The sequence below is a fragment of the Pieris rapae genome, chromosome 11 (assembly GCF_905147795.1).
Source record: "Pieris rapae chromosome 11, ilPieRapa1.1, whole genome shotgun sequence".
Lineage (NCBI taxonomy): Eukaryota > Metazoa > Arthropoda > Insecta > Lepidoptera > Pieridae > Pieris > Pieris rapae.
In genome coordinates this window covers 3191324-3208101 of record NC_059519.1, presented here as the reverse complement: position 1 = coordinate 3208101, position 16778 = coordinate 3191324, and the positions used below count along the sequence as shown (strand labels likewise).

The window sequence follows — 16778 nt, the reverse complement described above, 5'->3', positions numbered from 1 at the left end:
TGTTTTTTTTTAAATTGTGTTTTATACCCTATAAAGAAGAATGGGACATGAATGATGACTTGTGTATAAAGGATCTAATTAAACAATTGGTTCAAATAGAAATGTCTTTATTGATAATTAAGTACAGAGAAGTCTTCTGAGAAGGAACATAATAGTATATTGCAGATCGTAATTTGTACCAAGGCCTATTTTTTTTATATACGACACCTGCTATAAGTGGGATAACGACAGAAATCTCGATCAAGGTTTGCTTGATAGGAGATAATTATGGGCAGGTAAAATAAACCCACGATAGTATTAAGCCAACTTTATATAAAACTTATTAAACTAAATATATTATATAAAGTATTCGATAATACGACAAATAAAGCTCTTTAGAAGTACCAGTATCAAATTCTTTTGCAAAATTGTGAAATTCATATTAAAACTAAATTTTACCATTATTTATGTCGAATTTATTATATACTGTATGAACGCTATGACAGGTATTATTTAAATTGTTCACAAATAATAATTATAACCTGTTTGAGATGTGTTAAAGAAATATATATTGCTATATTCTTGCCTACGCTAACAATAAATCTAGTACCTTTTGCTATAACTTGCACAGGAGAAATTACTTTAGCCTTCCCCTAACATAATCGGTGACCATCTTTCTAAATGCAATATTATGCGATGTACAGAGTATTCACTTGGCAGTTTATTGCTTAAATAAAAACTACAAAATACTTTGATAAAATACAATAGAAAATTACTAATATCAAAAGGTTGGTTGCATTGATTCATTATGATTACATTCATACAGCGATATGCTTACGGCAGGTAAAAGTTAGGGGATATATTCATTGTAGCACTATCTTTAAATAATATCATAATTACAGTTAAAAATATATTTCCTAGTATCCGACGTGTGTTCGATTGAAACGTAGATTATATTATCATCGTCGCCCATTATCCATTTGTAAATAAAAAATGAGATACTATTTTTACCATTATGCATATAAACTGATATTTCGATTCGAGAACAATATATATATATATATATATATTGCTTTGATATTGTTGCACTTATTTAATAATATCAGCTGACCCCTCGACTGTCTGTGTAATAAGAGTAAATAGTTAAAAATCGTGAATTTGTGTACTAAATCTATCAACCACAACTATATAGTATACTATTTATTAAAAACAATTCAATTGATAGATAGCGTCTTATATATATATATATATATAATTTTCCATTCAATAAAAATACAATTATGAAAATATATACATTATTATTTGCAATCATCCATATTTTTAATTTAGGGGCCGTTCAAGTATTGTGTTAGCATTATTGGGGGGGAGGCTTCTGTTTTCATATTTGGTTACTACGTCAACAGATATATTATTAACCTTTCTATCCTCTAAAGCCAAATGCATTTTCGAGAATTCGTGCGAAATTTAATACGTTTATGTATGCGAGAGCTTTACTTACTTTGACAAGGGGGGGGGGGGGTTAATTTGAGTAAATCTGCTTACGTAATACTTGAAAGGCCCCTTAGTGCATTAATCTCTAAATGCACTTAAATGATAAGACTATCACAAAAGATAAATCACGAATGTGAGATTTAATCCCACGTATAAATACTTGATTACAACCATAATTTTCAAATACGAAGATATTATATTTCAAGAAAACTACCGTCTTATTATAGACTAAAAATTTAGAACCTATATAATTAAAAATTAACTACAGTGCAAGAGATTAAAAATTTCTATATTCGAGTATTTAACTATTATCACTATCAGTTACAGTGGAACTAGTCATTCTGATTATAGGATTTTGAGTGGAGTCACTGGAGTCACATTCCACCATCAAAATATCATCAGGACTGTCATTTCTATCAGAATTGCTTTCAGTGTACGTCCCAGTGGGGGATTTATCTTCGATAACCGCTTTGAGATAAGATTCTCTATCCATTATGGATGCATCACGCGCCAAAGCCAGGACGTCTAAAGACATCATACTTTTAGATTTATCACTGGTAAGAGGGCCAGGATTATCATAAACTGCTTCGCGGCTTCTTGACTTCATTCTTGATATATTTGTTTTCGGGACATTTGTGCTTGTCGATGGCGCGCTAGCGTTTTTAGATAAGGTTAAATTTGATTTCTTTTGTTGGTTATTCTCTTTCATCATGAGGAGTTGGTCCAGTTTGTTGATAGTTTCATTTAACTCTTGAGCCCATGCATCGTCTGTTTCTATGTCTCTGTCTATAGGTTTTGCTGCTAGTTCCCTGACACGCATTCTGAGTTCCTGTAAACTGGTATCTTCGTCTTTATCCATTTCAAGTAAGGTTTCGTCGTTTATTGGGTCTTTCTCTGCTCCGACTCCTGGTTCTCTTGGTCCTACCGGTATAAAATCTTTGCCAGGAGGATAATCACCTCTGCGCTTGTGAATTTCTTCAGATATTTCCTCTAAAGCTTTGAGAGATTTCGAGTAGCGGTATTTGGCGTCCGCAATCATACGTTGAAGCTTCTCAATTTTTTCATTTTGCATCTGCAATTGTTCGTCGCACAGTTTCTTTTCATCGAAGTAAATTCTTGATTTTACAATATTTCGTTTTAGATTATCTTCAAGTTGTGTCACCTTAAAATATATTTAATTAATTAATCCTTAGGCTATACTAACATAAGTTGTCTAAATGATCAGGTATGCATGATCAGTTACCTTTCTTTCTGCGGCGATGTAAGCAGCAGCCTTTTTCTGATGTTCACGACCGCTTTCCGCTTTCCTCTTTTCAGCATCCATGACCTGAACATTATAAGGACTTTTAAGCATTTTTTCTGTTTTATTTAACTTGAATTAATCTTAATAATTTTAATACCTTGATGATGGCATGGTTGAGCACTTCCTGCCAGTTGCTATCGAACTGCCACTCGTCTTGTTTGCTAACAAAGCGCTGTTCCGCTAATGTGACAGTTTCCTTCGCGGCAGCATGCAATTCTAAAACAATAGAGAATTTATAATATTTAGAACTATATTAGGAACCTTCCGAATTAAAAAAAATGGTTAACATGGGAATTTCATTTGATGGTTTATTTAAGGTTCGGACTCCAGACAATATAAATATATTTAGGAATTAATGAAATATAAAATACGTAAATTCCAATTTAAATTAATAAAGTATATTCACATTATCTATATACCATTTAAAGTACATGTGTTATCACAACGAGTGTTTGCCCAGGCCATATCTGTGTAGCAACAAAATTGTAACATTAACATCAAAAGTCAACCGTCACAATAGATTGGCAACGCCCAACCTGAGGTCCTACGTTCGAGGTCTGGCATATTTGTGGTAAATAAAACGTCACAAAGGTTACAAGCGTCTTATAAATACAAAATTATCAATTGAGGCAGAAATGTCCACCCCACGGCCATCGGAAAGCTTGAAACACATGAAATTATAATAATAATAAGCCTTTATTCATCCTAATCTTATTGATATGTATTTAGTTTATTTACATTATGTAGATATATATTTATATACGTTATGTAGAATTTTACTACTGTAACATGCGGCCCTGTCCGTGAAAAGGCCTCCTTCACATATGAAATTAGTATCATGTAAATCACGAACGAAAAGAAATCTAATCAATTGTAAGGGCGATTGTTCTATCATAGCACTTTCACATTGGTATATTAACCTTATAAATTCCAATCATATTAGTATGCAAACAGACGAAGAACTATAGAGGGAATACACCTTTTTATTAAACAAGCCATTCTTGTTTTCCATATAAGGAAGATAGGCGTATTACTTAGTAGTTAATTAGGGTTCGTAGCCAGAAATTTGAAAGGAATTTATGAGCAGAATACGTGTAGTCAACATCCTAATGAAGCAAAGATTTGTGTTCGTTTTTAGTTTTATTTTTGAGTTACCCGCTTTCTGAATTAACGAAGTCGAATCAGTTGTTGCTTCGCTGGAAATCGCTTGAGCCACAACTGCTGAAAAAAGTTCCGCCTTCCTTTAAGAAACATATATTGTTTCTCTATATATCGAATAGACTTTGCGCGATTTAGTAGTATCAATACATTTTAATGTTTTGCTTTCTTCTTGTTAATTTATTGTTGATTGGTGTATATAAAACTGAAATGCTACATAAACACGCAATTCCATATAGTTTCTAATATCTCTATATCCATTGTAATTATATACTGATTACGTAACAGCGGTGAGAAGTACTGTGTAAATTAATGGTAATTTATAACACAGACGCTCATATAGATCATATATCAGTGATGTTATCATTGTGTATATACAATGCCTGCTCTCACGTACAGTATTTAACAATATCTAACAAGTAGATTTCCATATCTATTAAACTATGTATCCAGAAAATTTTGTCTATTTGCAAGCATCACAATTATAAAGGAGAAAAAGTCGACAAAGCTTCCGAGTTGTTGTATTTTAAAACTGTAAATGTGTTCACACATAGATATAATATGTCAATCTTAATATAAAATATGGAAAAATCGTTACACATACACATTACTACTGTGCAAGAAAATTTTCATGTATTATGACTTATTTGAGTGCACCATATTGTTTTGCTGACAACATAAAAGATTATATATATTATCTAGATGACCTATGCTCACATTATAGATATACCTTAAGTCTGTCCTTGTAACATAAATAAGTATTTCTATGTAGCTATTGAAGTAAATTGAAATCAAATCATTTTTCCGAGAGAATTACGAATTGTTTGTGTATTTCAACTATATAGCGAAACCTACATATACGACGCAGCGTTTAAGTCACATACAAGGCAAAATTATAGAATGAACCGCTCGATAATATATTATTCTAAAGTACTCAACCATACCTTTGTGACATGCATGAGGGAGTAACAGCTGTGTCCCAACGCCTGTCCTCACGACAATTATATCCGTTTAACCATTGCATACACTCATACATATTGTTTAGTTCACTTGTGAACTTATTATTCCTGATCGTATAAAACCTAATTTACAGGCGAAAATATTGAACATTTACGTTACAAAGTATTAAACGCTTACCTACTCGAATCGATTATTAATATTATTATTAATATTATATGTCTGTAAGTTGGTTTAAAAAAGATTTAATAAAATCTATTTGTGAATTAGAGTAGGTAATGTTGTTATCTAGGAATATGTTCGAATCTCAAAGCAGACGGCGACGCTAGAACCAAATTTTAATTCCATGTGCGAAGTTTATATATATGAAGTAAACATTTGATTCTACGGAAAACCTTCGTAAGGACTAAGAAGAATTTACTGATGTAATGCAACTAGAAATGTATTAAATGACATGTCTTAGTTCCAAAAATCACATAGGTTCAGTTAGCTGGTTACCTACTTGCAACATAGAAATGTATCTTATCTGGGTGCTGCAAGACTTTAATTTAACTGGTTAGATTATTTTTGTTATCATAGAAATAGACACGAAGACAGTACATATCTTATTGTAACGGTACAACGCGTAGCAGAATGCTACAACGTATTAATAATGAAAAAGTGTAAATAGCACTATCTAATCTAAGTGCAGATTGTCTGTTTCCTGTGGGGGCCGCGCACTTGACTGACGAAGGACAGCTGGTCAAGGTTTCATTCAGGATACAAAGGCTGATCTATGTTAACCAAATTCAAATTTGTGTCAAACTCTCTCTAAAAAAAATTAAACAAAGCGTTTTGTTTGATCGTTTAATCACACCTCTCCCATCGCGCGACGCAATTCGTCCTTCCGTTAGACCAATCACAAGGGTCGTTTTCAAATTTGGGGCCAAAAGCGAAATATTTGATTAAATTACAATAACCTTAATGTTACCGTAATTATCAGTACTGTAAATTAGTTGTCTTGACGACAGACACGTTGTCCTATAACTATATATTCATGAAAACTGTAAAATAAGGAGTTATCCTGTAAAAACCAACCCAAATCTCATTCGTATCACTGGTTCGAAATTCGAATTCCAACTTGTTTCCTTTTTATTTCAATAATGCGAATTGGAATTCGGGTTTTTTATATAATTAATGTATAATACAATTATAAAAGAATATTAACTGGATATTAGGACATTTATAAAAACAAAAGAAATACGATTTCTAAGCATCTTAATAAAGTTCCTATTTACTGTAAACAAACGAAACGCGCTATCGTTTTTGCCTTTGATTTTCAATCAATATAACTCTTTGTATCTCATTTATGCGTAGTTAACCACACTTCTTACCACTAGCCCGCTGAAACTGCACAGCACCCCGTTGACACTCAGCACGAGCGTTAGCAGCGGCTGCAACAGCGTCGTAGTAGGGCCGAGATTTGTCCACACAGGTTCCTAGACGTTTTGTCAACGCTTGTAGACGGCGTGATGTCTCATTTAAAAGCAAGTGAAATGTTTTCACTGATTCCTGAAAAAAAATGGTCATTACGATATATTTCTATAACTTAAACAATTCGAATACATACAATTCCTTAGCAAAATCACATTATTACCATTTGATAGAAGTACGTGGTAGTTAATTAAGAATAAGAAAAAAGAAAAAATTTCAGATCCTACAAAATAAATTTAATTAAAAAGTCTTTTTTTTCTGCTTTGTCCACTAACAAACTATACTTTGACAATATATAGGTGAACATTAAGCAGGTGTACACAACTATCATTTAAGTTTAAAAAGTTACAAATACACACGAGAATTTAATGTAATTTTAATCCCACACGATTTTTCGAATACGCCTGCGAAGTTTTTTGGTAGATGGACTCTAATGCAATGACAGCGTTAAGTCAAAGTCAAAACAACTTTATTCATATAGGTAAACAAGTACATGTAAGAACGTCAGCAAAGAAGCTAAATTAAGTCTAAGCGTTGGAGTGATATATTTCATTTTTTATACTATTATTTTTCTCATGTGACATTTGTTTTATAATAATAACCTAAAGTAAAATATGTTTGTATATAAATAATCACTGAAAAGCGATATCGATGATCGTAAACGGCATAAAAATCAATGTTTATATAGGCATAGTTGTAGCCTTAGCTGTAATCCCTGTTTCTAAGAAACAAAACATCCGTGACATTCCGTCACGAATCTTATTTAATCTATTCAATTTATTCTACCATATCCACATTAGTTATTATAGTATTCAGTAGCCACTGATTTTCGTATTGTTTCTGGTTGTTTCAGAATCAATGGCACAATAAAGAAGCCTTATTTTAAAATTGATAAATTTCTAAATTTATATTGTATTTAATGATATTCTAGTACAAAACGCTATATGTAAGTATAGTACCAGCGCTGTGTTCATATTGTATGCTCCCCGTGCTTTCAATCGACGCGGAATTCATGTCAATCATAACGGGTGCAATTGACCCTAACAAACGTGTGTACAGCGCGCAAACACAGTTACATCATTCAATTCAATCAATTGGCATTGATTAGTCAATACATTAGGCAGGCTTTGTATTACATTCTTCTTATATTATAACTACAACTCAAGAATGGAAAGCTTCTATAGAATATGAGCTAAAACCAACTTAATAGACGTACTTTATCATGCTCGTACACAAAAATGGCGATGGGCAGGACAGCTAGCGAGATACAAGGACTACAGACAAGGACATAAGAAACCACAATATGTAAAGGACCTGCGGAAAAAGAAAAAGACGTCAGACAAAGAGAAAACCAAAAAATAAAAAAGGGTGGAGTGAACTAGAGGAGTCCTTTACCCTACATGGGGTTCCAATAACACAGTTTCAGATGAATAGTTATAACGTTCTTGAAAATAAATGGGCTTTATTATTATTATTTAATAGTGCATGTATAATGGAAGCTTACATATTATATAGGTTAAACCATCACGCTACGACCGAATTGTCGCGGCTAAAAACGCGGGGCACCGCTATTAATTGCATATCTAAGGCACTACGCAACTCAACGACGAAGTTTAATTAGACTTATTCTCGACAAATAGGTAAATAGGAATATGCAAGGTCTCTTATATTAGAAATGAACAGGATCCATTCAGCACAGCTTGGGTTCAGACGCCCACAGAGACCTTAAAGGGTCAGTCGAATGCCGATCATACATTACTGAATGCAACAACTTATTCATTTACACATCTCAAATGCACTCATTACAGGTACATAGGGATCGCAAACTGGAATAACGTGAAACAGGATTCCTTTCATCTCGTTATGCAACAGTTCACTCCGCGTACGAGTTAATATAGGTAAACGCTCTATGCTAATAAATTGATTTGACCTACATTGATAGTCTAAAAAGACAAACATACAATAGTATGGCAACTAGCTTGTTCTGGCCCGTTCAAGGGAAATCATTGGATACCTTACTAATATTCATTAATTCCAATTGCTATTCGTATCTTTTATTTCATATTATATATTATAAGTATAAAATGTTATAGTTACATTATGTTTGAATAGATATGCTTCTATAAAAATCATAAAACAGTACGATTTACTTGTATAAAGGGTGTAAATTTTATCGAGTTAAACTGGTAGTCATTTTCGTGTAAATACAGTATATATATTAAAGAAATCGCGATAAAATTTAGAATTTGATTTACCGAGCTCGCAGATATTTGATATTCTTCCTCGCTTTTATCTTTTTTCATCACATCGTAAACACAGCTTGGCAGAAAGAGACAAATGTTCCACGTTATTTTAGACATATGTACTTGTATTTAACAGGTAAAATTAAACATAGACAAGCTTGGGAAATCTATAGGTTATTCCTTGGTCAGAACGATGAGTACTTATTAATAATCCAATTAAGAACAATATTGTACAAGTGAAGTAGGGCGACCCACTTCTGGCATTAATTAAAATCGAGCTAATCGTATAGCTATAGTTAATTATATCAAGATCAAATTGACAAGACACGCGAGCGTTTTAACACATTACTTTTTCATGTTGATTACAATGATAACATTTATCAACAACTATGAACAACATTTTTTATGAATTATTATGTTTGAAATGAATTTATTTCCTGTTCAGTTTAAAAGTTATGTTTACTACATGGTTCTTAATAATTACATAAAAATAAAATCAATTCTAAAATAAAGGACTGAAAACAAAACTGAAATTATCAGTTTTAATAGCTTTTTTTGTATGAATTAGATAGAGATAGAGAATTAGAATATTTATACAAATATAAAAATAAGCTGGATTACTAAATTTATAAAATAGTTATTTAATAAAAAATAGAAAAACTAAAAAAGCAACATTGATTTATTTTAATTGGACTCAGTACAATATCCGGTTCTAGCATAAGTTTCCATCAAAATACATCTTTGATAAAACTCGTCACGATGACGTCAAATAAGTCGTTAAGATGATATACTTTGCTACCGGAAGTTCGAACTACCTTGAGGACTTTCATCGCTCCGACTACCGGTTTAAACGTATTGTGTGGAATTTAACTACGTTTAACCGTGTATTGACTCAACGAATATGAATTCTCGACGGTGACTCTTATCTTCTATATTCAAACCACAAAAGAAACAAAGACAAAAATAAATTGCGTAAGATTTATTTAAATTATATAATAAATTTCCATTTTCAGGTACTCGCCCGAACCAAACACTCGCGTTAACAATATACACATACGTAACACACACCATAATATGTTACCTACTTAGTCGACAAGCCGCCTTGTTTTTCCGTCGAAACATTATACAGTATATTAATTTTTAATCCAATTTCACATAAACCTTTTATCAGCGAACCCCCGCATTACACTCACGTTACATAACATGATGCAGCATTTTTATACAACGAAATTCGACGGCGACTCATTTAGAAAAGGCTATTTCATAATACTCTGCTATGCGGCCAGACAATATGGCTACTAAGCAACTGCATATCATATACGTTTACGATTGTATAGCAAACAATCATACATTGATAAAATTAAAAAAAAAACTAAAGATTATCACCAAATTTTCCTGTGTATTCAATTGATTGATTACTGTAAGTCCAGTCATATCCGGTCAACACTTTTCTCTTTGTTTGAAGTGACATGTGGCAGATATAGAAAGCTAATAAAACCTCCAGATTAATAGTACGTATAAGATTACAGTTTTTAATATATGTATCATTTCAATCTTTTTAGGGCCTCAAAAGAACTCAAAAAGCATTAAATTATATATCGAGCGTAATGATCCACACATACAATTTTCACTCTAACCTAAATACGCCAAGTTCATACATTTCTGCATATGGAAATCAGTTTTTACCGCCTCGACAGGTAAAATCTAGGGCAGTTTACAAAACTTTACAAAGTACTCAAAAAGTAGGCTAGCTTCATACTTTTAATACCTGATAAAGCTTAAACCAAATCTACACTCATAAAATATATTAACAACAGGATATGGAAATACACTTTTCTTTTTTTAACCTCCGACAGAGTGGTTGGGCGCGATCAGTATAGTTCTTGTGTAAAATGAAGATCTGTCGTGTCATTACCTCTTTGCTATGTGGCAGAAACCATACAAACATATGTATTACCTTTGTAGTTTTAACATTTGGAATACTCTTGTATAATATAACCACTGAGCTATTCTCATTATGGATTTTGATGATTACTTTAGTAAGTTAAATCATAAAAAATATGGCAAACCACCAATATAATTAACCACAAGTTGTTTTAAATATACAAACTACGCATAACAATGCTGCAAGGTCCATTCAATTGTTCAAGAAACTCGCGACGTCCACGTAAGACGGAGCAAGAAACTCCTTATCTAAGACCAGAAGCCTTATGGAATTGCATATCGATTACGATGCAACGTAACACGTCTACTGCAATCGTACCGACCGGGGAGGCGATCGTCTTACCTCTCGGGTACTTCTAGGTTATACGAACAACGTCCAGAAAACTCAACCGTGACGAATAATATATGTATAAAGGTATCTCCAATACAAAAAATAGCATAGGTATATTATTATTAAATACAAAGACAATTTTACTGAAAGTAAACTATAGATCAGCGTAGATAGCTTTACTGCTGTGCACCCATGGACTTTATTTCATTGTGAGCATTTAACATTCGCTCGAATGGTTATGGAAAACATCGTTAGAAAACCGAATCGCCTTAGATTCAAAAAGTCGACGGCTTATGTCAGGCACAGGAGGCTGATCATATTCTTGCCTATTTGATTAACAAATGATCATAAACCAGATACAAAAATCTAAAACCCAAATCGACTGCGTCAGCGCCACTGGTTTTTAACTGGAGAACACGTTTTATGGATGGAGCTCGATGTGACGTAGTCTTTCGAGATATTGACATCATCTCTTCCTCTAAACAGTAGCAAGTCTTAGGTATATTATTTTAAAGTACATTTGGTGAGCACTTACTAATTAGTATGATAAAAATCTCCAATAAAAGCTGATCAGTTCTAAGGTAAACGGTTTCCTTGGCTGCCGATCTCACTGTAGTTTATAACATATGGTTCACAAATGTACTAAGCTATGCACAATATGAATCCATCGGATAAATTTCCTCTGCCGCTGAAGGATATAAAGGAAGAAAACTAAGGATATTACCTTTAACAACGCGCTATAATTATTTCCTTCGACGATTTAAAATTAGATGTTTCATTCGATTTATGATTCTGATTGGCGTGAGTCGTCGTGAGTGTGAGTGATTTCGACTTGTAGGAAATTATAGACAAAAATAATTTTATTGCACCTTAAGACATCATCAGCTAAAGTTCATCTCGGGAACTCAGATTATGATGAATTGAACAATTCACATTCACATTCACAATTATATTTGTGTTGGATGGTCCTAGGCTATACAAACAGCTTAATAATCACTAGTCACTTTACACGACACAGCCAGTATAGTCGGTAATGAGGTTAACGATTTAAAAGTGCAATATAGCAGATACATCGCTAATACATCACACAATCATGATTATACTTAGTATAACTTGATATAAAAAAATATTTCGATTTAAAACTATACACTATGTACATATTTAAAAAAATATGAATGAATAAATGTATGGGGTATGTAGGTTAGGTTAATTAGATTCCATTACTGATACGATGTGAAAATAACACTTACATCAAGCTCCAACTCCAATTTGTTTATCTCATCTGTAGCCGCATTTAATTTTTCCAATTCCACCTGAAAATTTTTGAAAAATTTAAGACAATCACATGGTACGCGTACGCGATATTCCCAAACATATGGCAACAGCAAAGAACAAGTAGAGACGGGAAACATACGAGACATTGTAATGGCTCTACAATCTTATCAACTATTATCTCGGGAGATAAACATACTTTTATCTATATGATGTATGTACTTTTAACTATTTGTACCTTATAGATTGTTTCCTGTCCCTACAAAAGCTAACTTCAACAAATTTATACTTACATAAATGAACTCTTGTCTAGATTTTGACGCAATTAAAAGAAAAATATTTCTTAGATTTATTTTATTTCCGATTACATTACAAATTTCAATTACATACCATAAATTTAACAATACAAAAATAGCATCGCAAAATTCAGCTTCTTGCAATTAACTTATTCTAACAAAGAGAAAATTATGCGAGCTCAGTACTAATAATTAATTTTGAATGTGAAAGACAATATTACTTTATAAAGAAAATAATTATTAATGGAATGGATCAATGTATTATTAAACAGAAATTAGTTAACATTATATTGGAACACGCCACTTTTGGAGTGAATTTATTATAATATTCCTAGGCCGTGCTACAAATGTATAAGAATTAATATAAAAATAACAAAATGAGATTACACTCGAGTACGAAAATTAATTTCTAATGCACTAAAGTCAATTTTTAAAATAAATGAAAGACAAAAATAATTCCTCCATATTACCTCAATATCAGAGATTCAGTGATATCAATTATATTGATATGAATCTTAATAATTCATGTTATTACAATAAAATATTTTGCCAGCAGAACATATTAAACACAGTGTTTTTTTCTAAAAAAAACCCATTGAATTATAATAACCATTCTTTAATCTAATAAAACAAAATCACACAAAATAATATGGTTGATATTGACATAATATATAAATGTAACTGACCAACGAATTATGGAGAACGAAAATATTGCACAAACTGATGTTTTCTTTATGTATTTTCTTTAAAACAAAAATACAGATACAATATACATATTATATGGTATATATCAAATTCATATTGACCCCAAGAGGTAGATAGCAATATTTAGATATAGTATTAAAAACATTTACTTTATAATTTTGCTGATACATAGTTTAATCAACTCACTTTCTTAAAGCTTATTTTTCTTGGTGCATTAACTAATTTTACTAATGTACCTAAAATGTGATGGTTTTCTTTATACATGGATGTTTAATTATACAGAGTAAGAATAATGGCACATTACTAATTTGAGAAAATAAGTTAGTTCAGGGAATATACTTTAATTATAAAATGCTGTTTATAATTACATTGAAGTAACTATAACTATAGTTATTATCGAAATTGACAACTAACTAATTAAATTAAAGAAACAAATTTTTGTGGACAGGAAACAGTCCTATAAGGTACAAAACTTAAATATTCTTCAAAACTTTGCCTCATATACCTACAGTTTTTTAATTAAAATGTACAAAATATATCAATGCATGTCACTATCACATATGTATTTGCCAGATACAAAGCGACGTTTTACAAGTGAGAGGCGGTAACCACTTCCGATGAGCTCAAATTCAATTCCAGATAAAGTTGCGCCCTCACAATTAAATTGAGCAGAGATTGTAGCCTTATTTGATGGACCTTTGTCTAATTCAAACCTAGCCTTTAGAGACCCTACACCGCGATCTTCAGAATGTTGGGAAAGTTCAGTGAATCGCCAGAAAGCTTGTTCCATTTCACCATTCCAAATTGTCTTTGGCATGGCTATTACATTGCGGACTGATCCAGTCATTGGCACACAAACTGATACATTAAGCAAAGGAGAAGGAGGACTCATAGCATGCAAGTTGTACTTGTAATCCATTTTAAGATCAGTATGATCTTGCTCACATTTCCAATAAGACACCATTTGCAATGGACATGAAGCAGCTCCAGCTTTTGGGCGAATTTGATATTTCAAAATATCGACATTGAAGTATTGAGCTGTGGGATTTTTTTCAGATTGTCGTTTCAGTAAAGATGTCAATGATGGCATGTTAAATTCCAGTACAGTGCTATCCCTGGTAGACATCATGGTGTTAATACTTATTAGTTGTTTATTTGGCAGTACATTGTCCAATCTGTGAATATTTTTAAGTCTGAAACAAAGCTTTGCTGGATTTGGGTTATTAGCCAGTACTCCAACTATGCCAGTAGGGAAAGACAACATCATGTCCCCAGACATCTTCACTTGGCACTTTGATTCTTCTGTTCCTTTAAAATATGAATGGATGATTTCATGAAACGCAACAGCTAGTGGAATAGTATCTGCCATTCCTATAGTTAGTGGGGAAGGACCCCTGGACCCTGATGAACCCGCAGTACGAAAATCTCCTTCTGAGCGCCTAGAAGGTGGGCGGGGAAGAGAAATTGTAGATATTGTAGGTGTTGAAGTCCTAAAATTGGATTGAGTCACATCACCAACTTCTGTGAACATATCACTAACATCATTTGTACATGTAACTGGAGTTGGGCTTTCTAAGAAATGGGATTGATTTCCTTGAAGCGGTGCATATGGATTGGACAGATTAGCATGTGGTGATGTTGGGTTACTAACACTGGGACTTGGAAACAAGTTCAAATCAACCAAGTCTGTACTAGCTTTACTGGCATTTGCATTTGACCCACGTCTTGTAGTACCGATTTTGTAAAGAGAAATATTTTCAACAGTAGCTCTCAATTCATCAACACTTGCAGACATGGGTGGATTTCCATTGCTTATTGGTTTAATTTCAACATGAATTTTCTGTTCCCTTTCTTCGTCTGAATCCGAGTCTGTTGAGGAATACACACTACCTTTATCATCTTTAGGTCTAATACAGTAACCTTCTTCATCAACTTCTGGAGAATTAATAGCATCCTCCTTTATGTTTCCTTCTTCTTCTTTCTCTTCTAAATCAGATTTCTCACCAGCATTAGAGTTTTCTGATATTTCATCTTTTTTCTTTTTAGATTTTTTTAATTTTGTCTTAGTTCTACGGAACCATTTTGACTCTCGCAATGTGGACCTGTTCATATTTTCATCCTTTTCTGTAGTCACTGGTGTAGCTGGAGTCCCACTAGGACTAGAAGGAGCTGAGCAGGGTGCTCCACCCTCTGGGTTAACACTTGGCTCATCCTTGCTTTGAAAGTTTGGGGTAAACAAGTTTAACAGAGATGTAGTTCTTCTTGAGGTTTTTGTAGCAAATGATGGTTCCTTTTTTGGAGCCTTTGTAACTGGAGGTTTATGTGAACCATTAGATACAGAGGAAATTTGGTCTGTTTCTGAAATTGAGTTATTTGCCGAACTTGGTTTAGGTAATGTAGGAGGTAGTTCAACAAGATTACCTTTCTCAATGGCAGAGTACTTTTCCATTAAAAACTGCTCTAATAATTTTTCAACAGTTAATTCTAAGCACTGATGTTTAAAATCCCTATGCACTTGACCCATGAGGTCGTGATTGTTTTGTATGAGGTCAGCATATGAATTAAAGAATTGTTTCATTTGTTTTAAATGAGCTTCTTCGACATCTTGAAAGTGCTTACAGGTTTGAGTCATCTTCTTTTCAAAGTCTTGTTTTACAAAGCTATATTTCTCAGCCAACTGTCTGTAATCTTCATGAAGCTTTTTCAATTTTACCTCAGCTTTCTCTATATCTTTAGCAGATGAATTATCTTTACGAAGTTTCTCAAGTTCTCCAGATTTTGAAGTATATACATCTTTAGCTTTCTGTAGAGCTTGTTTGGTGTTTTGAATCAGTAAAACAACTTCAAGAGTACTTGATTCAGAGTCTTTAACAGCTTTATGTTTCTTGTGTAGTTCATCAGCATAACGAGCAACATCTTTCACCAATTCACTGACTTTTTGAAACATATGCTGGTGTAAGTTTGACAACTTCTCAGCAGAACACTTGAGAACGCCCCAGAATGGAGCGAAAGTGCCTTGAGCACAGTTGCTATTAGCCTGTTTTGCAAGTTTTGCTAAAAGTTTCGAATTTGATTCTTCTATGTTGGATCTCTCCCTGAAATACTCTGAGAGTTCTTTACTAGCTATGAGTCCGTATTTCATGTTTTGATATAGAATATCATATCCATTGTGTTCGTTGGCAAAATAATCTACAAAGTTGACACTCATCTTTGCTGTTGCACTGGCAGCGTTATAATTTTTACTCAATACATGATACTATCACTGACTGACCTGTATTCTAGGATCGAGCTCAGTATCACCGTTGTCTTCAGCTGGAATAGTAAATGACGATTCTTCCATTGTGACGCCTAGAACTAGGAAGCCACCCAATCTAAATTACATCACCGACACAATAGAGTTAAGCGTCACCTTCACTACACTTTTGCTACAATCTAAATAGAAAAAACATACAGCGTTTATTAATTGAATTTCATTTCCGAATTTGTTTAAGCAATGTAAAATCACATTTTATATATTACACTATATTTAAAATAATAATATATTTTTTGTAAATTGAGATGACGTCCACCTCTCTTCTTGTCTTAGACTTGACAGCGGCGCTTGACAGTAAAAATAAATGCTTTGG

At 32.9% G+C, this 16778-nt stretch overlaps 2 protein-coding genes across 3 annotated transcripts; both read right to left on the bottom strand.

Moving 5' to 3' along the window:
• Nucleotides 1–90: 90 nt before the first annotated feature.
• On the bottom strand, nucleotides 91–16739 carry LOC110997412 (SH3 domain-binding protein 5 homolog). 2 transcript variants are annotated; one of them, XM_022265565.2, is made up of 6 exons: nucleotides 16424–16739; nucleotides 12130–12192; nucleotides 6262–6439; nucleotides 2871–2989; nucleotides 2714–2797; nucleotides 91–2632 (listed from the first exon to the last, which is right to left on the bottom strand). In XM_022265565.2, the coding sequence occupies exons 1-6, from the start codon at nucleotides 16490–16492 to the stop codon at nucleotides 1772–1774; spliced, it is 1374 nt and encodes a 457-aa protein (XP_022121257.2). In that variant the 5' UTR covers nucleotides 16493–16739; the 3' UTR covers nucleotides 91–1771. The 2 variants fall into 2 exon arrangements, with proteins under 2 accessions (XP_022121257.2, XP_045485908.1); XM_045629952.1 differs by lacking the exon at nucleotides 16424–16739 and having other exon boundaries at nucleotides 12130–12450.
• LOC110997411 (F-BAR domain only protein 2) lies at nucleotides 12491–16425 on the bottom strand. Its single transcript, XM_022265564.2, has one exon. The coding sequence runs from the start codon at nucleotides 16358–16360 to the stop codon at nucleotides 13691–13693; it is 2670 nt and encodes an 889-aa protein (XP_022121256.2). The 5' UTR covers nucleotides 16361–16425; the 3' UTR covers nucleotides 12491–13690.
• Nucleotides 16740–16778: the final 39 nt, after the last annotated feature.

Excerpts from the sequence above, each read along its gene's own strand:
- LOC110997412 (XM_045629952.1), bottom strand. The coding sequence starts at position 12,300 with ATGTCTCGTATGTTTCCCGTCTCTACTTGTTCTTTGCTGTTGCCATAT. Across the intron at positions 2,990-6,261 it reads GCAGTTTCAGCGGGCTAGTG|AATTGCATGCTGCCGCGAAG; the intron begins GTAAGAAGTGTG and ends CTATTGTTTTAG. Across the intron at positions 2,798-2,870 it reads TCAACCATGCCATCATCAAG|GTCATGGATGCTGAAAAGAG; the intron begins GTATTAAAATTA and ends TATAATGTTCAG.
- LOC110997411 (XM_022265564.2), bottom strand. The coding sequence starts at position 16,360 with ATGAGTGTCAACTTTGTAGATTATTTTGCCAACGAACACAATGGATAT.